We start from the raw sequence: 24,048 nt of genomic DNA on the forward strand, positions 1-24,048 counted from the left end.
ATAGAGATTTGTGGCAATTCCCAATATCCATAACTAATGCACCTATTACAATGAGACATGAAACAGTATTTTAACCTGTGACAGATGTAATCTTGCACTGATTTTTTTTTCTTATTATTTGAAGACAGAGTGAAGCACAGGCAAGCACTGTGATGTTTTTAAAAATATTTGTTTTATTATGATTCAAATGTGTATTTTAAATCCAAATCAGTAAAAATAAACTCAGCACTATATATATAAATTAATAAAGTACTTTTTTTTAAAAAAACCTCTGGGATTAGCCAAGTGGGATGAAGTTTTCTTCTGTGCCAGCAAGGACTTTGTATGATATCCAAATAAAGACGCACAGGTCCATCAATGAATTTCCGTCAATATACAACAGCCACTGCCTAAACTACTCTTGTAAACTTTGTAATGCATCATAATGGAGATAAATTTAAAGTGTGAGTTCAGTTTACAAAAATGGTGTATATTTATGTCAATGAGCCAAGAGGCATGTTACAAACACAAGCTAGTAGTACAGTCCTGGTACAATCAGGTGACCTAACAGACCTGAAAAACAGAGGAGTGACATACATTTCTCTGTAGTGTGATAACTCAGATCTTAGCACTAATATATTTAATTTGAAAAGCAATGTTTGTGTCTAAAAGGTCCAGCTTCCCTCTCCACTGATTTGTAGGACCTATATCACAAAATGCTGCATTGAGTACAGCATAAATGTCAGTTGTACTGCTAATGTGTGTACGTGAGAGTGAGAGCGAGAGAGATGTTTTTGTAATACTGTAAACACTGAAGGGGCATGAAGGTTATATGGGCAGAATTTACACTAGTGTCCTTTTGCATCAGGTATACGTAATTTAGAACTTCCTATTTGTAATATAGTGCAAGTGGAAACTTCTCCATACTGCTCACTCATATTTTTGATATTTGACTGACATGTTAAGTAAAAAATTGCCTGGGTTAATCAGTTGTAGAACAGGGCATTGGGACTTGGGAATGACTCTGCTTTGTTTGAATGAATAGATATGTATGAGAGAATTCCATATGGAGTTGGAAGAATAATTGAGTGCAGTGCTCCCAGATACAAAAATTACTACCGTATATTCCGGCGTACAAGACGACCTCTGAAGTTAAAAAACATCCCCCAAAAATCGGGGGTCGTCTTGTACGCCGGATGCCCCGCCACCGGAGCCCCTCCGCGGCTTTGAAAGCCTCAGGGGAAGCCGGCGGCGGGGCATCCCAGGCGCGCATGGGCTGCCCCCCCGCCGGAGCCCCTCCGCGGCTTTGAAAGCCTCGGGGGAAGCCGGCGGCGGGGCATCCCAGGCGCGCATGGGCTGCCCCCCCTCCGGAGCCCCTCCGCGACGGCGCGGAGGGGCTCCGGAGGGGGGGCAGCCCATGCGCGCCTGGGATGCCCCGCCGCCGGCTTCCCCCGAGGCTTTCAAAGCCGCGGAGGGGCTCCGGCGGGGGGGGGGGGGGGGGGCGGGGCAGCCCAGGCGCTCCTGGCGGCTTTGCTCCCGGTGCCTCTGGTCTGCTGGGGACCATCTCCAGCAGACCAGGGACACCGGGAGCAAAGGAGGCGGAGGGGCGCTGGGGTATAAGATGAAACCCTATCTTTTAATTAAAAAGATAGGGGGTCGTCTTATACGCCCAGTCGCCCTATACGCCGGAAAATACGGTAATAGGCTTCTTTTTAATTAAAACAGAAAAATGCACATGGAGTGGACAAAGGTTGCTTAAATCTGGCCTCAGATGTGACATCACAGTGGATACCATTGAAAAGCAGTATTGACCAACAGTTACAAATGCATCAGGTTGATGTCCTTGTTCTGTGCGGGGCATTTCCTTGGTCTGAAGGGTGTGCTATATGTAAACCCATCAGAGATAGCTGTGCAGCACTTAACGCTTACCATAAGTCAAGAGTAACTGCTAGGCTCCCAAATGGCCGCTTAGCAGTAATGACCAGTTCAATTGTACTGCATAGAGAGCATCTGCTCTTTATCCTTACGTCCTTTGTCCCATCTTCTGAACTTTCTGCTCCCCAGCTATGTGGCAGGGGTACATCCTACTGCACACAAGTTGGGCAGAGGTAATGAGCACAATGTAGTATGTAGCCATTGCTGCTCTAGCTTACTTTGGCCCTAGAAGTGTTGTGCTAACAGGCTGTTATGGGAGACATTTATCTTGTGAGGAATAGGTCCTAAGATGGGGATATCAGAATAACCCACCAAAGTGCCACAGGTGTAAACATCAAGGCAAAGGTGTTCCCCAGGATTTACAGGACACTCCAATTAAAAGGATGGTCTTGAACAAAGGACAACTGAGGCTGAATAATTTATGTTTCTGTCTGAGCAGACATGTTTAGATTTTGTCGTCACTTAAAAACTGGCTCTCTGTGACAATGGGTGCCAACAACTTGTTACCATCAACACTGCCCCATCAACTGGTGTTGAAAACAGTTGGATGGTTAAGGACTGTTATCAATGCAGATTTGTAAGTGCTGACAAAGCTTTAGTATTGATTTGTTCCGAGAAGGAAAGCTGAAGAGTGATATTTATTGTGGGATAAAAACTAGAATTACTTGAGCTTTTGCTGACATTCTGCCAGTGAAGTTTTAGCATTCAGACCACACAGCGGAAATGTTTTAGAGGATATATTGCCTCCTTAAAGCAGACTTTGAGGTTATGATCTGATGTTTATAATTGTAAGAGTTATTGATTGTCGTTTAATTGAAAATAGAAAACTCCCAAACAATAGCATTTAACAATCATGTGATTAAAGTTAATCCCTTTTAAAAAAAAAACACTTGTGAAATATAAGCAAGTCGAATAAACTTAAACAGCTAATGTTTTAAAGTCACACACTTTATCAAGAGTAAAAATTAAAAACATTTCATATGCTTTACATGTGGTTTATAAGCATATGGTTTAAGACCATATAATAAAAATCAAAGGAATTTTTAATGGGGGTTTAACAATAATTTAGTTTTGCTTACACCATTAATACTTTGGCCAAGTTCCACATATGACTTTGGAAACCAAAAATATTGGTCACTGTATTTTACTCCATGAACTTAATTATGTGTTCAGATATTGGAGCTGTATGGTAGTTTTATCTCACTGTGGTGTTGATTCAACAGGGCACTTTTAGCATGTGCGTAGTCTCCTAAAATGGGGCCCAAATGATACTGTGTGCTGCATTTACTGCATACATGAGAGTGTGGCCTTGGAACTTTTTAGGTAAGTGAGATTAGAACAGAATTAGAAAATTGCAGTATCGTGAAGGTAATTCTTATGAGATTTCACCATAGTTGAAAACAGCACGTTTTAGAATGTCAGACCACAGAATTAGTGCAACTCTGGAAGACCTTTTTGTGTGGTAGATGAAACATAGTCAGTCAGTGACTTTGACTCATTGTTGGCTCAAGAAAAAGGTACAAAATGATTTTACAGCTTTTCTGCAGAGAGATTTATTTGAGGCTTGGTGATTTTTTTTTTAATATTAAAGATGGAGATATTTTTTCTAAGATTGCTTCATTTCAGCATGTCCATTTTCTGAAGTTCAGTATTTGGGAAAACAAGGAGGAAACTGAATGTCTTAACTGAGAAACTGAAACATCAAAAAAAGCACAATTCTACTGACTTTGCACCTACTGTACCTCTCAACTTTGCAACCCTTGGTTTCTGCAAGGTATTTTACTGCTTTTATTATTAACTATAGGATTTTTTTAAATTAAAAAAAAAAGACAAAAACCATTTTCTCTGACTAATTGGCTATGTTTACACTGGCGGGTTCTTGCACCAGAAATATGCAAATGAGGCTGTGTGGAATATCGCCGAGCCTCATTTGCATTCCTAATGAGCCTCCATTTTTGCGGAAGAGGCTCTTGCACCGGAAGGAGCTGTCTACACTGCCCCTTCTTGCGCAAGAAAAACCCTCTTGCGCAATGCCGGTACGCTGATTATTTTCAGGAATGATGGCAATATTCCACACTTAGCCTCATTTGCATATTTCTGGTACAAGAACCCGCCGGTGTAGACATAGCCATTGTGTATAAGATGCTCTGGTTTGAAAAGGCAGAAATAGAATGGTAGTTTTTCAGTGCCATCAATATGGTGTCCTGTCACCATAGTACATGAACACATCACGAACATGAATAAATTCATTCTCATAGTGCCTGGGTTGGGGTATCTCCATTTTATAGAGGAGAAAGTAAGGCATCCAGAAATGAAAGACCCTATCCAAAGACTACCGAAGACAATATAAAGACCCCTAGTGATTTGCCCAAAGTTATATGGGAACTTTGCGGAAGAGTTGCAAGTGGAACAGAAGTCACTTGACTCTCGATTCAATTCGTTCACCACAGCCACAGTTCCTCATCCATTGATTGCAGTGGGAGTTTTGCATATACAAGAACTACAGGTTAGGCTCCAGCGTAAGATGCAGAAAATTAAGATACTACTGACCTGTCCCTCTGTCCTTTTTGATTAATTTATCCAGTCTTCTCTTTGCGTGCAGACAGAGGTTGTTGAGGAGTTGGGAACACATACTTTTGGCTGACTCTGCTCAGTTTGGTTTGCTCGGCCCCTGGAGTGTGCTGTGGTTGGAACATTACACTTAGTGAATGTCTGTAGTTTTAGTAAACACTTGCTAAATAAAATGGGCACAGGCTTTTTTTCAGATTTAAAAAAATTAGTCCATTTATAAATGGCACATTAATAGTGCATCATGCAAAATATCTTGGATGAGTACTTATTAAAGTCTAACTAGAAAATACTATAGACTTTTTAAAGAAATAAGTATTATACAATGTATTTTGGCAAGCCCCCGTGTTATATTTGAGCCTGATCCAAAGCTGCTTATAGTCCGTGGGAGACTTTTCATTCACTTCAGTGGTCTTTGGATCAGCCCCTTAATGTCTCTTGCATTTTGGATGATTTTTCATAAAGAGCTGGAGTAACTGGGTATTTGAAACACTTTGGCCATGCATTGTGAGCAGGCAGCTGCACACCTCCTTAAATTGCCTATCTGCTGACCTGAGTCTTGACCTGGATGGACCACCCTCTCTCCAAGTGAGAGAGGTGATTCAGCCTTTGTGCTTGTTCAGGCACTGACCTGTCATTTGGGTCAAATTATGGTATTTGTAGTGCTTTTGCAATGTGGACTTTTGTACACTAGGGATGGAGTTAAAACCAACCCACTCTTTTACGGTCTTGGTCTCCAATCCCAGATGCAGAAGGCCAGTCGTTTTTCCTATTAAAACTCCTGGCTCTTGTTTGCTATTTTTTGTTGGCGTGTTACACTTTACAATGGTAAAACAAGATTTTTTTCTGTAAATGCCGTGTGTTCTCACAAAACCAACTTGTATAATCAGATGCAGCTTTTTAAAATCTAATTGCCTCCTAAACAAGTAAAAGTGAGAGAAGGCTGAGTGAAAGTAGGTTTCACAGCAGTGCTCATATTTAATGGTGTTTCATGATCACTAAACAACATGTATTTACAACATTATCACATCCCACTGTTTCATGGAGTGAAATGATTTTCTATAGCCACACTCTGACTCTGCATTTGCAGTTTTGTACAAATTTCTATCCTTTTAGGAAACCACAAATGTCTTAGTATGCTATCTTTTTTTAAAAAACTGTGGTGTAATGACATTTCCTCATCCTCTGGGAAACTAGCAAGATGTGTACACAGAGTGATACAGAGTCATTTTTCTATTTCCGTCGTGTTTTATTGCTGAGAACTTCTGTTAAGATAAACAGTAGCTATGTGTAATGGATAAAAAAATAAAACAGTTATACAAACATTATATTATGCATACATAATGTTGGAAACTGTAGAGAGCAGATAGAGTATTTTAGGATTTTTTTTTAGTCCACTTTATTACAAATCTATTTAAAAGGAATACATCTCCTTGTAAATCCTATTGTAATAGCATAACTTTCAGTACCTTATTTTGAACTTGTTCTAAACAGTAAAATTCAGACAAGCCATGCATGGAATGTGTTTTGCGTCATATGCTGCATCTGAGAAGTTTTGAGTTACATTTTAAGGCAGCTCAAACTTCTAACATCCCTCTCCCTGCAATCAGCCAAGAGAAGAAAAATCACAGCAATAGCTTCCTGAATGGGAATTTCAGGAGCTGGGCACAATCCAAGGTAAGAAGTTTTCCAAACTATGGACTTAATAACGAGAACGAGGGGGACATTCAGTGACCCTGAAGGCAACAATTTAAAATCTGATAAAAAGGAATTACTGCTTTATACAACACACAATTAAATGGTGGAACTCATTGCTACAAAGTATCCTTGAGGCAAAGAGCTAAGCAGAATTCAGAAAAAGGGCTGGACTTCTAGATGGAGGCTGACAACATTCACAGTTACTTTACATAAGATTTAAACCTGATATTTAAAGTCATGGACACCCACTAACTGAGGAGGTTAGGAAGAAGCTTAACCGATAGGCAGATAGGCACTTGACTCCCACATTACTCATTACTGGGTTTCAGGACCTTCTCTGAAGCATCTGGTAAGTGTGGCTATCCGGGTTCGGACAGTGAATTAGAGATTGTATGGAAATCTCTATAGCGTTCTACAAAGAGCAGACTGGTCACAGAGTGCCTTCTCTCCTTGTTTCCATCTGCTACATTAAAAGACAGCTAAACGTACATTATATATTGTAATGCTATTTTTCTATGGAAGCAATCACAAGATAGTTTTCATAACACAATGGTGTGATTTTTAACCCTTATGCCAGGTCTCATTAGCCAGGTCTTATTGTACATTGTCACTTCAGTGCTGTACAGAGATACCTTCTAAGATAAATAAAATTGTCTTGGACCCCCTATCTCAAACCTTATCCATTCCCTGGTTTGGGGAACTTAAAATATTAACCCCATGTGCATCTTTATGTGTGGCTCTTCCCCACTCACAAGCACTCAAGAGTCTTTGGGAATGTGAAACCATAAATATGTCATAGCTAGAAAATACATAATAGCCATAACTATAATAGATTTTAAATTAGGAAAACCCAAAGGCTGTGTCTACATTGGCAAGATTTTGCGCAAAATCTTGCCGCCTGTCTACACTGGCTGCGAGTATTTGCGCACGAACACTGATGTTGTAATGTACAAAATCAGTGCTGCTTGCGCAAATACTCTGATGCTCCTGCTCAGGGATAAGCCCTCTTGCGCAAGAGGCCAGTGTAGACAGGCAACATTAATTTCTTGTGCAAGAAAGCCCGATGGCTAAAATGGCCATTGGAACTTTCTTGCTCAAGAGAGCGTCTACACTGGCACGGATGCTTTTGTGCAAAAGCACATGCCAGAATAGATGCTCTCTTGTGCAAATACTTTTAACGGAAAAACTTTTCTGTTAAAAGCATTTGCGCAAAATCATGCCAGTGTAGACGCAGCCAAAGTGTGTATCTAGAGAGCAAGACCAGCTCTATAGCCCCAGTTATTCATTATCTAGCTTTTGCAGTTCAGAACTCTTCTTCTTTAAGCCGTCTCCATCTGCCTACAGCCTTACTCCCAAAACCATTTATACTTGATTGTCAAAACAGGCACCAAGAAGCAGCTGCAGTCCAGCAAAGCTCACACCACAGGTTTGTACTGGCACCCACAGCCCATTTTCCAGAAATCTGTTGTTTGCCCTTTGTCCATTCCAACATAGGTCTTTCTAGTCCTGGGTCTTTGCCTGCACTGGGTCTTTGAGATAGGAGAACATGAAAACATTTGATATTAAATCGTGTATTTTACACAGGAACCTTCTCAGCTCTTGATGACTCAAAATAACTATTTAAAGAAATTGGTAGATTAGGTTAAAGGTCAAAATTGTAAATTCCTAAAAGATGCAAAATAATCAGTTTTAAAAATTTAGTATCCCTGAACCCATCTTGGACTTAGCAATTTTAAATATATTTTTTGCTTTTTCTTGATTATAGAACAAATGATATCACTGTTAAAATCATGGTTTCAGGGATATTTCATTTTTTCAATATATTTTAATAGACAGAGATATTTCAAATAATTTCCTGTAGTTCCCCTAACTGTTATGTTCCTATAACAAGCCCCCCCCCCCCAAAAAAAAATCAGTATGCCTATATTTTTCCATAAAAAAACATGCCATGCAGGTGAGGGAAGAATAGACCACTAAGAGTAAAACTAGCACGATTAAATATACAGAGCTGCATTGAAATTACTTTCAGCGAGGACAGGCAGAGACTATGTTCTACCATAACCGATAATGCAAAAATCTTCTATTACAGGAAAAAGAACCATGATTCTTTCTAGAATAGATTTCAGTGGCATCATATCTCTAGTTTAATGAAGTAAACCCTGAATGTATATAGTCTTTGTTGCATTTTTAATATGGCTTATAAAGTGTGTAATTAGTTATTTGGCTTTGGTCTATGGCCATGTTTCCATGCTGGATGTTTTGTGGCCCCTTTTTTCACAGACAGCCTGATAGTATGGCTGGCCTGACAGACAGAATGCGCATATCCCAGATAAGTAGGGGCATTTTTTCTTAATTATATGAATATAAATCTGAGGTGCGGTCAACGATAGAATTTGGCTCATGTTGAGATCTTTGATGTATTATTGGAAAATTCTCCAACGTCCTTATTAACTTTTTCAGTGACATTTTTCTGAGTAATGACTTCAAGTTCAGAACCATTAGTTATTAGTATGTGTTTTATATAACACCTCTGTATAATATCATACCAATGTAAGAGATTTGTAAAGTAAGCAATGAAAACTGGCTGATTGTGAAGATGTAAATCTTGGTCTCACATCCACAATGCAATTTTGAAAAAAAATTTGACATGGTCTTGAGTTGCAAGATCAACTTTCCACGGAGATATTGCCAAAAATACTTGTTAATCCCAGGCAGTTAGCTAAGCCTACAAATCGATTCTTAATCCTCCTGTCAAATGTACCACTTATTTTAACTTTGATAATTTTTGTGACAGTTTAGCTGCCCCATTACTTTTGGATAAGATTACATCCATTAGACAATCTACTAATTCTATTGCAGGCAAATCCTAGGAAGTTAATAATGACCAATTGTGCAGTAATTCTAATGCAAATTCAGATTGTTTTTTAAAAATGTTTACCCTCAGTGTTACTGATGCTGAGGAAAATGGCATATATAATGAGAAATGCAACCTCTATGTTGCCTATAGGCATCGTAGTTTTTTATCTTATCTCTAGCCAAGTCTGTCTTGAATTCAGTTGTTCTCTGTTTAATGATATTTAAGAGTGCCTAGTTATTCTGCTAGATACTTAAGCATGTGGCTAATTTTAATTCTTGAGTTCTGACTACAGTCCCCAAGTAAACTGAATCAGTAGGGCTACCTATGAATTTGAAGTTATGCATGTGTTTAAATATCTTGATGAATTAAGACCTATGTGTTAAACCCAATTGTTAATTATCTTGGTGCTCTATTTGCTCCCGGTATTAAATTTCAATTGTCCATGTAGCAGAAATTCATATGTAAACCAAAATGAAAACTGTAGCATAATTCTATCTCCTCGGTAGCTTTGTGTTTAATGCAGATCATTTTTCCCTGCAAAAATTGCATATATTTAATTTTCACTTATGGAGAAATTCTAGCTTTATAATCTCCAACACTCCTGTTTCTTAAAGGAGAAAGTTGAATAAAAGTATTTTCACTGGCATTTTGAAAGAACATGTGTGAGAAATGCTGTTGTGTGAGCAGGAACTAGAGCCAAGTTATTCAAATCTGATGCTTTAAGTTATTTGCCAAAAATCATATTGAGGCACTGTGACACTACACCCCACAGTCTTCACAGTTATGTGATTATGATGTAATTATGACAAGATTATGATGCACTTTGTACAAGATGGGTGATGTAAGGTGTCATTGTAAAAGCTATGATTTGATTAATATGATTATCCTGTTTGTATGCATGTATCATTATTGTATCTGAAGTTATGAATATTGAATATGGATATGTATTTTAAATGAGTTTACTCTGAAAAACACCCACAGCTAACCTTTCAGGTACAAGCATATTGAAATTAGACAATGCTAATGGCTCATCAGCTAAGACATTGGGTTGTGCAAAATCTTAGCCTTGCTGTAAATGTTTCAGCCAGCCTGTAAGTAATGGCTACCATGACTCAGCAAGGGCATGTGACTAGATCACATAGTATTGAACTCCATTTTGGGTACCTGTATTTTCCCATAAAACTTATAATCACTTAAATTCTATCTTTTGTAGTTAATAAGATTGTTTTGTGCTTTAGCTAACCGAATGTGCCTTTGAGTGAAAAGTCTAGGGAAAAATCTCAGCTTGTTATGTATCTTTCCCACATCGGGGGAGAGTGAACTATTTATTAGCTTACATTATACAGATAAGTGTTCAGAGTAAGATGATATAATTCTGGGTTTATACTCTAGCAGAAGGTGCCAGCCTGGGCATCTAGGACATTGGCTGGCCTCTCCTCTTGTCTTTTAGTGGCATAGGTAAGCACGTGGGTAGCTTAGTTTGAGTGTCACATCACCTGCTGTCCTGTTGGGTGATGAGAGGGCCTGGTGAGACTGGATATGAATCTCCAACAAAGTAGTGTGAGCAAAGCCAGTGGGTGGGTGGTTAGAAGAGGCACAGTCCCAGTTTGCACTCTGGAGGAGACAATCTGTCACAGGCACCTAAATAAACATCATCCACAACTCTTAAAAAAAAAAAAAAGGAGGTTCCTTTGGATGTACTTATGCAGTTGCTATGACCACCATCTCTCTCATGAAGAATCACTGAGACCATCAACATGTTTCATATATGTCACTCAATTGAGTGAGAACCCATAGTTCAGAATAGAATTTGGCCTTTTGATTGGGGACAGTGGAGCAGCCTCAAATGATGCAACTATGGATGAAGATGGAATATAAACCTTGCGATTTAGGTAGAAAGAAGTTATTCATGATCTTAATGAGAGAAATTCTGGTAAATGAATGGGTGGAAGGGAGGGTTTTCAGTGTGAAGTTGGAGAAGAAGAATGGTTGTAAAAAGTGTTTGTGTTTTGAAGGGAAGATGACGTGGTGGTTGAGAAGGGAGGTAGAATCAAGGGTAGAGTTTCTGAGGCTGGGAAGAAGATATATGTTTGTATTTTGAGGAGAACTGGACAGAAGAGAAAGAAGGAAGGGATGAGAATGAAGGGGAGAGAAATTAATACCTGGAAAAAGATGGGCTGGTTAGGGTAACCTATGCATCAGGAGAGAAGGAGAAAACTACATTGAAATGGAGTGTTGATGAAGAACAGGAAAGAAGATGGGAGCTGTGGTATTATTATTTTCTCAGAAAAACTCAGGGAAATGTGTGGAAATAGGAGCCAGGTTAGCACTAGGGGAGAATTTTAAGAGGGACTCACATAAAGGGCAAAAAGCAATGAGAGTGGAGAAATGGTATTATATATGGCAGAATTATAGGATGGGAGAACATTGCAGAAGAGGAGGTCTGTGCAGTCACATGACTTACTCCACAAATGTTAGGTTGCACAGGACTGGAGACAGTGGATGTTTATTGATCATGATGTAATTCCAAAGAAGCTTTATTCATTTGTTCTTCATATTCACTTAATTCAGAAAATATTGTAAGTTCTCAGTGCTTAGCTATGTGTCACATTCAACATCATTGTTCTGTATTGCAGGCCTAGCCCAAACATTAAAAATTAGTTGGGCCCTAGTAAATAATGAGATTTAAAAATAAAAAGAGAGTACTTTTCATGTGCTTTTTGGTATTTAGGTTTTTGGGTGCATTTAGCTGACATTTCACGCTTTCCACAAAACCATGTAGCTAAGAATGAATTATTTTCAAAAAATTAAAGCTGACAAAGAGGACTTTTTGTTTTGAAAAAGGCAAAATGGTTCATATTAAAAATGTCAATTCAAATTGACTTGAACACTTCCCTCCCCCCCAGTTTTGGTGAGAAAAACCAGTCTGATTCAGGTTGAATTTTGTTCAGATTTTTCAGTGTGACCATGGAACCTAAAAATTGGTTATTGTCTCAGCTTTGCTCATAAGCTCGTTTACTTGTGAGCTTTATGAAAATGCACCTCTGTGCTCTGTTGTTGCTCAGTAAAGTCATAACACTGCTCTGGAATTCTCTACTGTAATGTGTCCAATAGAGTTGGAAGTAATGTTCCCTTCCCTCCCCCCCGTATCCACCCTCTTAAATTTAAAGTTGAAGTGTGACACTGAATTGGAATGAAGTTGCACTTATTTTATCTCATGGCCTATTCTCCTTTTCCACAGTGGAACTCTTCCCCAGCAGTAGTCTTTGCTGTTTACTATGCATCCCCCTCCTGGCACCTCCTAAAAGTGATGGATGTCACATAACACTCCTATGTGGGAGAGGAACAGAGCAACTGCTAGCTGTCCTGCTAATTCTTGCTAGGTCAGAAAACAGTAAGGATCATATGGCCTGGTCCCTGGCAGATGAGTAGCTTAGTGGCTAGGCTGCTGAATAAGCAAAGGGCCCCCGGTCCTCTGTGCTCTTCGCCTAGGAACTCCAAATCGCTCCCTGTTCAAGTTCTTAAACTTGAGGCACAGCCCCAAGAATCCATATTTTCCTTACTTGGGACTTCTCAGTACATTCCCCTCTTTTCACAGACGGGTAGGGTGAGAGCTTACTTGCTCCCATGGCTGCTGAGTGGACAGGGTCGGATTCATGTTCTTAGACCAGTAGCTCCCAACGGCCAGTCTGTGGACTAGTGCCGGTCTGCGAACCACTGGCTGCTGGGCCACAGTGGCTGCCAGAGCTGAAACTGGCTATTTGCAGTGGCTCAGCTCCAGCAGCTGTGGTGGCTGATTTTTGTGCTGGAACTGAGGTGGTGGCAGGAGGAGATGAAGAAGGAGGCACCCTCCTTCACCCTCAGCAATAGCAGCCCAGACAGGGCTCCTTGCTCCCCTCCTCCCCCCCCCCCCCCCCACACTCCCACCTGCACAGCCAATTTTGCTGCCAGCAGCGCTGGGGCTGAGGTGACGACAGGAAGAGGCAAAGCAGGAGGCACCTCCCTCCCTCCCCTTGGCAATAGCAGCCTGGCCTGGGCTCCGTACTCCTTGATTGCCCACGCGGTGCTAGGGCAGAGGCAGTGGCAGGAGGAGGTGGAGCAGGAGGCGCCTTCCTCTCTGGTAATGGTGGCCCAGCCAGGGCTCCGTCCCCCCCCACACACACCCATGGGGGTGCAAGACATGCTTGGGGAGGGATGAGATGTGAAGGAGGAGGGAGTGCATCCGCCCTGTCAATGGTCGCTCCCCCTGCCCAAGCAGCAGTAATGGCCACGCTCCCTAGATGGCGAAGCCTCTTTCTCTGGGGAGTGCAAGGCTGGGGTGGGGACAAAGGGGTGTTGGGTGAGGGCATGGTGTGGTCATGAGGCAAGAGGGTGTTGGCATGGGCTGTAGGGGTCAAAGGTTAAGGGTCAAAGGTTGCATGGGGCGTAGGGCTGGGGGGTCAAAATGTGTTAGGCATTGGGGAGCAATGGGCTGGATTGGGGCTAAGTTGATAGGAAACATTTTATTTGCATATTCATTTCACCTAATGAATACGCAAATATGCAAATAATGTTACCAGTCTTGCAAAAGGTTGGGGAATACTGTCTTAGACCGGTCCTGCCTTCTTGCTAATCAGCCCCAAACTGAGCCAAGCTCCTTCCTTTTCTCCTGGTTGCAGGTAAAGCGGGGTAGGGGCTAGGAACAGAGGCTTTCTTTAACCCCTGGGGCACACAGTCTTCCTTTCTCTCCTCCTCACAGACCAACAGTGGAAAAAAATTAGTTAAAACTGAGAGTTAAATTAACCGTCTGAGTACATCTGAAAAGTGAGCATTTCCTTGGGTACTATAAATAATCAACTGTTGATGCACTGAAACGTCTTACAGCTCTGTAAAGAGAGGTAATCACAATGATAGTAAGACAGTATTTATTGTGCAGAACACCTAGGCTGTGTCCAGACTCAGGGGTTTTTTCGAAAAAAGTAGCCTTTTTTCGAAAAAACTTCCCCTGCGTCCAGACTCAAGCCGCGTTCTTTCGAAATTAATTCGAAAGAACGCGGCTTTTCTTTCGATGGCGGTAAACCTCAATTTACGAGGAAGAACGCCTTCTTTCGAAAGTTCCTCTTTCGAAAGAAGGCGTTCTTCAATGTAAATAGGGCTTCTTCGAAAGAGAGCATCCAGACTCACTGGATGCTTTCTTTCGAAAAAGCAAGCCGCTTTTTCGAAATTTCTCCGTGCAGTCTAGACGCTCTCTTTCGAAAGAGGCTCTTTCGAAAGAAGCCTGCAGTCTAGATATAGCCCTAGTGCAAATGTTGCTTGTTCCTCGGTTGTAATTTGGAGACACAATTTACTCGGATATTATCAGATTTAAGAGCATGCATGGAGACCCATCAAAGAGTAACTTGACTCCACTTAAATGGTTTAATTTGAACTCTAAAGCTGAGCGCTTAATTTGAAAGTTTAGAATTTATAAGAGGTTTAATCATAAAAGATTAAATAAATCCTAGCTACATTTTGTTCCTAGTAAGTCATATGATCCGTAATTAGTTTATTAAAAAGCCTAATTAGTCCAAGTGTCTCATTTCAGTTAAATATTTTTGTGCCAAGACTGTTCTGAAGTAGCCTACTATATGCCAATCTGTAAAATTGTAGATCTTGAGTCATTAAGAGAAAGCTTGTGAAGTGTTGGGACTCCGGGTAATCAAGCTTTAGATTCAACCTTTGTAACCCTGTCCTTCAAGGAAGTTGTTTTGCAGTAATACTTTCAACTGAGCACATCTTGTAGATGCTTTATAGGCCTAAAATCTCAAAAGCCTGTGTGGTAAAGTGCCCCAGGACAGAAGTCAGCGTGAGTCAAAGGCCAATGCTGTGTGACACAGTCAGTGATTTAAACCTGCCTGAAGAAACCTCTAAAGAAGCATGACTTAAAGGTTTTTCTGCTTGAGGCTTTTCATTCCACCTGTTGCCCTATGACCCACTTCCAATGAACCAGAGACAGCTCTTATCTTCCTGGCATCCTGTAGTTTTTTCTGTTCAAAATAAAGTCACCTTTCCTATATTTCATTTTCCCAAGCAAAATTTCGAGGCATAAGGAGCAATAGCCTAAGATGAATGCAATTCCTTTAGTTCCTGTAAAAACAAGTTTTACGATTCCCAACGCGTATTCTGGGCACCAAATAATAATCAAAGGAAGAAAGCCCATTTTGCCCATTTTAATATAAATCTTTAACTATTGCAAATAAAATTCCCTTGCCATAACGCACTTCTATAATTCAAATGAACAACCTCCTGAAGTAGAGGCTCTCTAACTGTGCTCTCTGGACATGCCTGGTCACTTGATGCTGACTCCTTGTTTCCAGCTGTCAAATTGCATTAAACAGTCACATATCCACAATCCTGTATTTCCAGGCAATCATTTGCTGTAGCTGCCACAGTGACCGTAAGTGGGAGGGAATGTGGTTTGCATGAATGATAATGGGATGTGTTACCAGGGCGACCTCTTTGCAAAGATAAGGTCTTATTCTGCCACATTTACTCATACTGAGCAGTGCCTTAATCTTTGACTCTCTTAGGGATTTCAGAATATTTTATTTATTTGTCGTGGCCACATGTAAAAAACAGAACAAAAAAAATATATGAGTCTAAGAGAAAATTTTGGGGAAGAGCACGAGGGGAAAAAAGAAAGCGGTCACAATGGGTCAGTACTGACCAGAGAACATCTCATATACATCACTGGTGGGCTTATGTCAGAAAATTGTTTTGTACAGGCCAAACTAAGAGCCATGTTGAATGTGTCACACTGCGCCTACACAATTTTGTGTAACTCACACTCATACCATGTGGCACTCTCACCTGGATCCACACCAGAACTTAAGCATTTTAGGTGGAACTCGGAGTGTTCTAGAGCATGCTCACCGAATTGGTCCCCACAGACAAGATTGGTGTTGCCTTGCCTATTTCCTGCTAGCCTGAGGATTCTGCAGGAGCTTAGGTGTGAAATAGATGGCTAATGGATGGCTGCCTTAAGCAGCAATGTGCAGTCCCAGAGGCAGAAACTCAGGATGCCTATAGGCTAGCTGTAGGACTTCTGCAGTGAAAATGTAGGCACCAAGTGACTTTAGGTATTTACAGGGGATAGGTGGCAGCTGAGCAGGGGATTTGTGGATTGCAATGATACCAAAATCTAGCACTTAAGAACCTATCTATCGGTTTTATGTGCATTAGTCCCTTTCTGGACCTGGACTTCCATCCCCACCTAGTGGTTGTTGGGCTGCTGATAGAGATTGGAAAACTTGCTAGTTTTGGCTCACAAAAAGGGTCAAACAGTCTTCCTGGCTCATACTTTAAAACCCAGAGGTCCTGGGTTGAGTTTCCATTGCTAATAACCAGCCCTGGGATTTGTTACTACTGCAAAATTAGTGTTGATATAGACCAGGACTCTGACTTGAGCACAGGCCCATGGAAAGCCCCCAAGCACTTTATTCCTCCCAGGAACAAGAGTAAGCTGTATGACATTTGGAGTGGCACAGAGAGTATGTACTAAAATACTCTCTCTGTGTTCCATGGCCCAAAGCCTATCCCTAAATGAACCCTTTTGTGGTTAAATAGGAAATCAGAGAGGAATATAGAATTTGTGCAGCACTGGGCCAGCTGTCTTTGTGCATATGCATGAATTTTACTCCAGCTACTGTTTTAATATATTGTTTGAACCACAGGATGGTTTGGTTTGTTTAGGCCAACTAGAAGGAGTGAGGATGACTCTCTAGCCTGATGATTAAGGCATGTATCTGGTCAGAAGGAACAGTGGATTCATGTTTTCTGTCTGATCAACTCAGGAGGTAGACTTGACTCCGTCTCCTACCTCCCTGGTGAGTGCCTTAGTCACCAGGTGGCTGCTCAGTGAATAATTAAATATGAATAATGATGGAATAGTTTCTGTAGGAGAAATTGAGAGCAGACTAGCCAAAAGCTTGGTGTTTAGGCACTCACCTGACAGATGGGAAATATGGGTTTAACAACCTGCCTGAGTGTGGGAATTCAAATATGAGTCTCCTACCTTTTGCCCTATGGTCAGGACACTTGCCTATCTGATGGCCACACTCTTTTACTTTTCTGAAGCTAATTTAAAACTAATTGGGTCAAATTCAAGAATACTTTCAGGAGGGCAAAACCTGCTTTTTTGGGTGAATAAACGATTCATCTGAAGAATGTCTCTCAGCATTAGTGTGGAGCCATGTGCTGGAGCCATGTGATTGTAAATGCTCCAGGATCTTCACAAGGTCCAGGCACAGACTCTGGCATCTTTGACCCAGTTCCTGGGCACAGAATTGTGTCTCTGATACCACTGCCAAGGGAAGGTCTGCCCTTGGCCCGTAGGACCAGTACTGACTTCTCAACTTCACTGTCTCTATACCTTCACCCCTGTGAATACTCTTGTTTATGCATTAGCCTTTTAGGCCGTGTCCAGACTCAGGGGTTTTTTCGGGAAAAGTAGCCTTTTCCCGAAAAAACTTCCCCTGCGTCCAGACTCAAGCCGCGTTCTTTCGAAAACCCTTTCGAAAGAAGCCTGCAGTCTAGACATAGCCTTAGTGGCTTGTGATAGTTGAAGAAAATAGTGCACAGACTTTGCAGAGGAATTTCTAAATCTGTCACACTTCCCTCATAGACAAATCACAAATACACAAGGGATACCTAGACCTAGGCAAAATAATAAACACTTTTCCACAGTTCTCTCCCAAAGGCCTCAGCACTCTGGTGCATTCTTTGGGATTTGGTCAGTTCCCTTTGGAGGTCCTGAATCCCCTCTTTTGGATGCCACTCCTCCAGCTCAGATTTCTTTTCCTTGTTGTGTCTGTGGACCTCTGATTATCTTTCTTGTGCCTCATGCTGCTAGCTCCCCTTGGCTTATGCAGATCTGGTAGTCAAAAGGTGAGCAGGGGCCTTTTAAAGAGCAGCTCTTAACTCCCTCTCCTACCCCCTTTTGTTTTGCTGCAGGTTTTTCTGTTGCTTCAGTCCTACGCTCTGCAGACATCCCATAGATCTAAGGTGCTTCAGGGCTCTTCATGGTTTCTGTATCCCCTGCCTAGCCCAAGTCAGGAGATACATGGCGCAAACCCTGTTATTCAATATACATTGAAATATTCAGCAATAAAGCAATTTTGTACAATTAACCAGAATTAATAAGTTTTAAACCCGTGTCCAACATGCTAGCCACTATCCACATGTGGCTATTGGCCGGTTAGGTGTGGCTAGTTCGCTGTAGAGCTTCAGAACTGGTTGGACACCACGGTTTTAAACAAATTGTCACAGCAAGGGTCATTGTCTGTTCTCCCTCCTCCTGACAGGAGGAATGAATCGGGTGTAAATTTAACCAGAATTCCTAAAACAATTTAGTTATTTTGCTACTATTTTGGATGCAAAATATGTCTTTGTAAAGCTTTGTTATGTTATTAGCAGTAAATAAAAAAGCAGGGAAAGTCCAACAAAAGTGAGCCATATTTAAAATTACAAGACTTTGACTAGTTTAGTTTTCAAAACACTTAGTTACACATGGATAGAAATTACTTCCACAAAGGCTTGTTTGTTATCCTATCATATGAGGTTGAGAATTTTACAAATACTAGCTGGCCACAAAGAATGCATGGCTAGGCCAACATGTGGTACATATCGTTTAGGAGTGAAGAAAGTACAACTTTATTTGAAGACAATTTGTTATAAGATGTCTCAACAGCCTCTTTAAGCATGCGGTAAAGTAAAACAAAATTTGATGCATAAAGGTTGAAAAAAGCACACAGAATATATTTTTTTTGAACAAGGAAGTATTTCACATTGCAGAGGGTATTTTTTGACACCTGCTAAATTTCTTTGGTGTAAATCTAGTGACCTCACTAAAGTTACTCCAGGTTACACCAGTGAAACAGAAAAAACTTAAAAAACAATGAAATAGTCCTGCAGCACTTTAGAAACTAACAAAAAATATAGATGATATCACGAGCTTCCATGGAACAGAGTACAGAATTTGACACTCAATCTCTTTTGACAGCAATGTGGATGTTAATGTTGCTTCCGTATGAGGCTGCGTCTAGACTACATTCCTCTTTCGAAAGAGGAATTAAAATGAGGGAAATCGAAAATGCAAATGAAGTGCTGATTAGCCTGTTCATGTGCTTCATTTGCATATCCTCTTCCAATTCTTTTTTTGGAAGAGATTTTTCAAAAAAAAAAAAAAAGCTGTCTAGATGCGGTTCTTTCTAAAAAAAAAAAAATCAAATCCTTTTTCAAAGAACCCTTCTTCCTCAAAAAAATGAGGTTTACATGGGGGGTTCTTTCAAAAAGGGTTTTTTTTTTTTCCAAAAGAACTGCATCTAGACTGCTTTTTTTTTTTTTTTAAATAGAAAAAACCTCTTCTGAAAAAAGGATTGGAAGAGGATATGCAAATGAGTGTGTGAACATGCTAATCAGTGCTTCATTTGCAATTTATTTCCCTTATTTGCATTCCTCTTTCAAAAGAGGAATATATCGAAAGAGGAATGTAGTCTAGACCCAGTCTGAATTACTCCTTGGACCGGATTCTATGCTGTCCCTCACTTTGTGGGGTCAGTTATACCAATGCAAAGACTACATCTGTACTATGCTGATTCAGTTGTGCTTTACTTTGCGTGAGTGTGTCTGACTGTAGGGAGGTGCTGGGCAATGGGGAATCTGGCTCCTGGCTGCTACTGGATAGTATTAAATGTTTTTATTGTAGGAGCACCAAGAAGCCTGAATTATTTTGGGATATGCCCCCCCGCCCTGCTAGTCCCTGTACAAGAAATAGTGCTTTGTTGTTATTATTAAATAACAGTTCTTGTGCCTAATAGCTTTTTTCTCATCATCACATAAGTGTTTTGCAGTGTCTGGGTGCAGCCTGAACTTCCTGAATAGCCTTCAGAGAAGCAAAGCTCCCACTGATTAAGGAGTTCAGGATTGAATCGGGTGGGTATGGTAATACCCAGCAGCTGCTACCAGTCAAAGATAAATTACCCAACCAAAGTAGCTGCAAAAATCTTCAAGATTAAAATTAGGAGTAGGTCAAAAGCCAGATTGTGTCTGGACAGGGTGGGGAAGGAAAGCTCCTTGTATGCGCCTGTGTTGCGGTTTGCACCAGGTGGGCAGGATTTGCCTGAAATTGCTTACACTTTTGGCAGGTGATGACTTTCTCAGCACCTGCTGAGATCTATGCTGGATCTGTGCTGCAGGCTGAATAGTCTGAAGGAGCACCTCATTTAGCAATCAAAATTTTGGCAGTAGCATGGGGAGCAATGCACCCTCTGGGTGTTACCATAAATCGTCGATGCTAGCTAACATAAGTGCCATAGCTGAGACCTTTTGACGTAATCCCAAAAGTGCAATTTTTATCACATTTAAACAATCAAATTGCTTAACCAGTCAGTGTACAAAAGGAAGCTGGCTTACTATAGCAGTAAAACCTCATAAACAGATATTCATTTCCACATGGTGTCTGCTCACAAAGATTTAGTAAATTGAGTGTGTCCCAGGAACGGCTGCAATGAACTTCAAGTGAGTTGTAGGAAGTGTCTTGTCTCATTTCAGTGTGGCCAGGATTTTCAAAGGTGACTAGTAATATTGGCTGCCTTGATTTTTGAGCACTTACTTTGAATCATTGAAATGAGCCTGATTTTTGGAGGTTAGGTAGTGAGCCCTTACTGAAGTCCAGCCACTTTAAGGTGTAGAATATTGGACACCCAAGTTCACCCATCTTAGTGGAAAGACATAAAGGACCAAATTCTAGTATGTCATGTCCATAAAGAGTCAGATTCCCTACATGAAGGGCCATGAAATTCTGCACTTGGATCTATTGAACTTAATTGGAAAATTAATATCAGTGGGCAGACTCTACTAATCAGAGTAGAACCCAAAGAAGAGGAGAAATTTAAATTCCTGACAATTTGGGGAAGAAGAGAAAGGAGGGGGAAATTCTGTCTCAATATTAAGAAAAAGGAAACAAAAAGAAAAATCTGCTTTCTGCTCAAAAGGTTTTACTGCTGAGAGCCCAGCTTAAAAACATGGGAAGCCAGATATTCAAACATCCCAGATAGCTAAAACTGCCAAATAAGGGATTCGCTGGCAATTGCAAAAATGAGAAAACAATTGTTTGGGGTTGAAAGGAAAATAACATATTTCACGTTGTTTATGAATAAAGTCAAATTCTAGAGTCATGCTTAATTAGGGAACACTTCTAATCTCCCAAGGAATGTGTTTATCTGTTTAGTTCCTATACAGTGGCCAGCATGGCAGTGTATGAGAGCCTTCATTCTAATGATATACAGTGAACTGATCCTTGCTTTAATGGAATGTCTTTTTGTGTGCCGATGCCTCATGCTGACTCTACCTGGGCAGGTTGCATGATCTATCCCAATGCATGCTATGTGCCCCTTTTTAAGTCAAGTTCTAGCAACTACATGATGAGGTCAACACAGCACTAATATTGAAAAGAGAATCTTCTGATAACCGGAAATTGATTTTAATAAGAACTAAGAGAGTCACTTGGACAGCCTGACTCTTCAGATACTGTTCAAATTAAATGTTCATCAATTATTTAGTTCTCTTCTCTTTATATACAGATTATTTTCCCCGATCCACTGTAGTTCTGTTTTTAAATGTTTGATCTTTATGGCATTTGAAGCACGTGCATAATTACAAGTTGACAATCTGTTTTAGTTTCCTAATTGTTTTCATATGCTTGCAAATAAAATACTTTAAAAAAAATCATAAAGGTTTTCAAAAGAAGAAGCAGAACTTCACAATGGGAGAAGATTCTGAAATATGCTTAAAAATATTGGATCAAATATTGCAGGCTGTCATTCATTTACTCCTTTTTATTATCCTTGGCTGTTTTAAAAGATCTTCATCCAGTTTTATCTTTTACAAATTCATACTAGAAGTGGATTGCGCAATTAAGACAAAACAGATACATCTTCTCATTTTCTGCTGTTCATTTTTTCTAATCCTCCAATGTTATTCTATGGTTAGGGTTTATTTTAATCGGCATAATTAAGTCAATTTAATTGGCCAGAGTATAACATAAATCAGGGAGGTGATTAAAAAATAATTTGAGTTGGTTGTGTGCCAAAGGCAATGTCAGAATTGTCTGTGCATAATTGAAACCTTTTCATTGATAAATGATTGTGATACCAGCTGGCAGCTTGCTGAATGCCAAGAGGCTAGCATGGGATGTGGAACTTGTGCTGTTGAAAAATAATTAGGAAAATCTCTGCCTTGATTATGACTGTGTTGCTGTCCCTCACAATTTTATCATCAGTCTTTTGCTATCTGGTGCTTTTCTTAAAGTCCCAGTTCCTGGAGTCATGTTGTTATGGGAAATCTCAGCTTTAATTTTTTTTAAAAGTTTCTAACCCTGATTGTTGCAGAGAGGGGGTTGAAAATGTGAACATGAAAGGCCCAAATACCACATGATGAATAAAAAGAACTTCAGATGTATTCATTTTAAAACATGTTATTTTTAAGGCAAACTTCCTCATGTTTCTCAGTGGGACTGACTCATGTTTTTTGAGTTTTTGTGCTAGACTCTAGTGTTGTGGGACTGATCTAGCACCTATTGAAATGGATAGGAAACTTACCATTGGCTTCAGATTCACTGCATCAGGAGCCAGTGAATAGTAGGAAAATGTGAGAGAGATGCATTTCTCAGTTCCGATTCCAGCTTGTACATGGGCTGCCTTGGGTGGTCTTGGGCAACCTTTCTGCCTCAGTTTTGCCATCTCTAAAATGGAGAGGATCATACATGCCTTACAGAAGTGGTGGGAACATTCAGTCCATTAGGGCAAGGTCCTGCTGTGCCCTGAGAAGCTATAGGGCTGTAGCAGCAGTCTGTGAAAAGGGGGCAGGCAGCATGGCTTCAGGAGGACTGGAGGGAGATGTCGTCCAGCATCCCAACCTGCTGATGTGTTCCTCCATTGCCTGTTGCTGGAAACTAGCAGATGCCTGGAGGGATAGCATTGGGAGCTTGGCCCCACTCCAGACTCATGGTCAGGTTGCTTTGGCATCTAGAGGGCATCTGCATGTGCCAACCCCTCATGCTTATTGAGAAGTTAAAACAGGATGCTGCCCGGGGTCCTGTGCATGCATCAAGAAATGACCAGAATTAAACGCACATAAAAGTGCTGATTGACAGTCATGCCATCCTGCTGTGATTTTGAGCCCCATTAAACTTCTTGAATTCAGCCTGCTTAAATAGTAGTGCATATTAGTAATCTTGTAAGCCCTATAAAGCTAATGTGCAGCAAATCTCATGAGATTTTTAAATGGGCTTTTGGTGCTTTAGGTCAAATCTAGCTCTGGTCAGGTGTAGAAGACAATTACTAGTCTCTCTAGCTGTTCATTGGGCTACAGTCTGTGAAACAATTTGTGGGCTCACTGCTGTTCTTCCAGAATCTATTCACATCATGATAAAAAACCCACCATTGCAATGTTGTAAGGGAAGCCAGTGGGAATGTTTGTTCCCATCAACCTCCTACCTTGGGGATGGCAGACAAACGTGAATTAAGGTATGTCAACTCCAGCTATGTTAATTACTGCAGTTGGAGGCTGGCTGGAGCACCAATTTTCAGACCGGCACCTAAGCTGTGCCCACAAAATTTGCACTTACTCCCTTCACATAAAACTGCATATTTGTGCCTTCAGAACAGAGTATTCGTAGGGTAAATTTATATGTACCAACTTATTTTGCACACAGTATCAGTGAACAAACGGGAGAGCTATGTGTACTCGGTATGCAGAGAACTGTGACTGGTATAACAGTCACCCACTAACTTTTGTGAATTTGCCTTAAAGGGTGGATTGCCAGTTGACCATACTCCATTCCTTATATGAGCAAGGGCCTTGACATACATAAGACCATTTTTTCAGCTAGGTAAGATTAAAAAAATATCTCACAGGGTTGGAGCTGCAGATGTTAATTATACATTAGAATGTGTGTGTGCTTTCTAGAAGATTTTAAGGTTCTGAAGCCAGAT

General features: G+C 40.6%; 1 protein-coding gene across 3 annotated transcripts in view; it reads left to right on the forward strand.

Moving 5' to 3' along the window:
• The window catches only part of CCBE1 (collagen and calcium binding EGF domains 1), a 189,283-nt gene that overhangs the window by 55,129 nt on the left and 110,106 nt on the right, over nucleotides 1–24,048 (forward strand). The window contains exon 1 of one of the 3 annotated variants that reach the window (XM_014570203.3): nucleotides 6,065–6,159. The exons of the other annotated variants lie outside the window; for them this stretch is intronic. Coding sequence (XP_014425689.1) covers nucleotides 6,128–6,159 — 32 coding nt within the window. The 5' untranslated portion in view covers nucleotides 6,065–6,127. Of the gene's footprint in view, nucleotides 1–6,064; nucleotides 6,160–24,048 lie in introns of those variants that run through there. 3 annotated transcript variants of the gene reach the window in all.

The sequence above is a fragment of the Pelodiscus sinensis genome, chromosome 6 (genome assembly GCF_049634645.1).
Source record: "Pelodiscus sinensis isolate JC-2024 chromosome 6, ASM4963464v1, whole genome shotgun sequence".
Taxonomy (NCBI): domain Eukaryota; kingdom Metazoa; phylum Chordata; order Testudines; family Trionychidae; genus Pelodiscus; species Pelodiscus sinensis.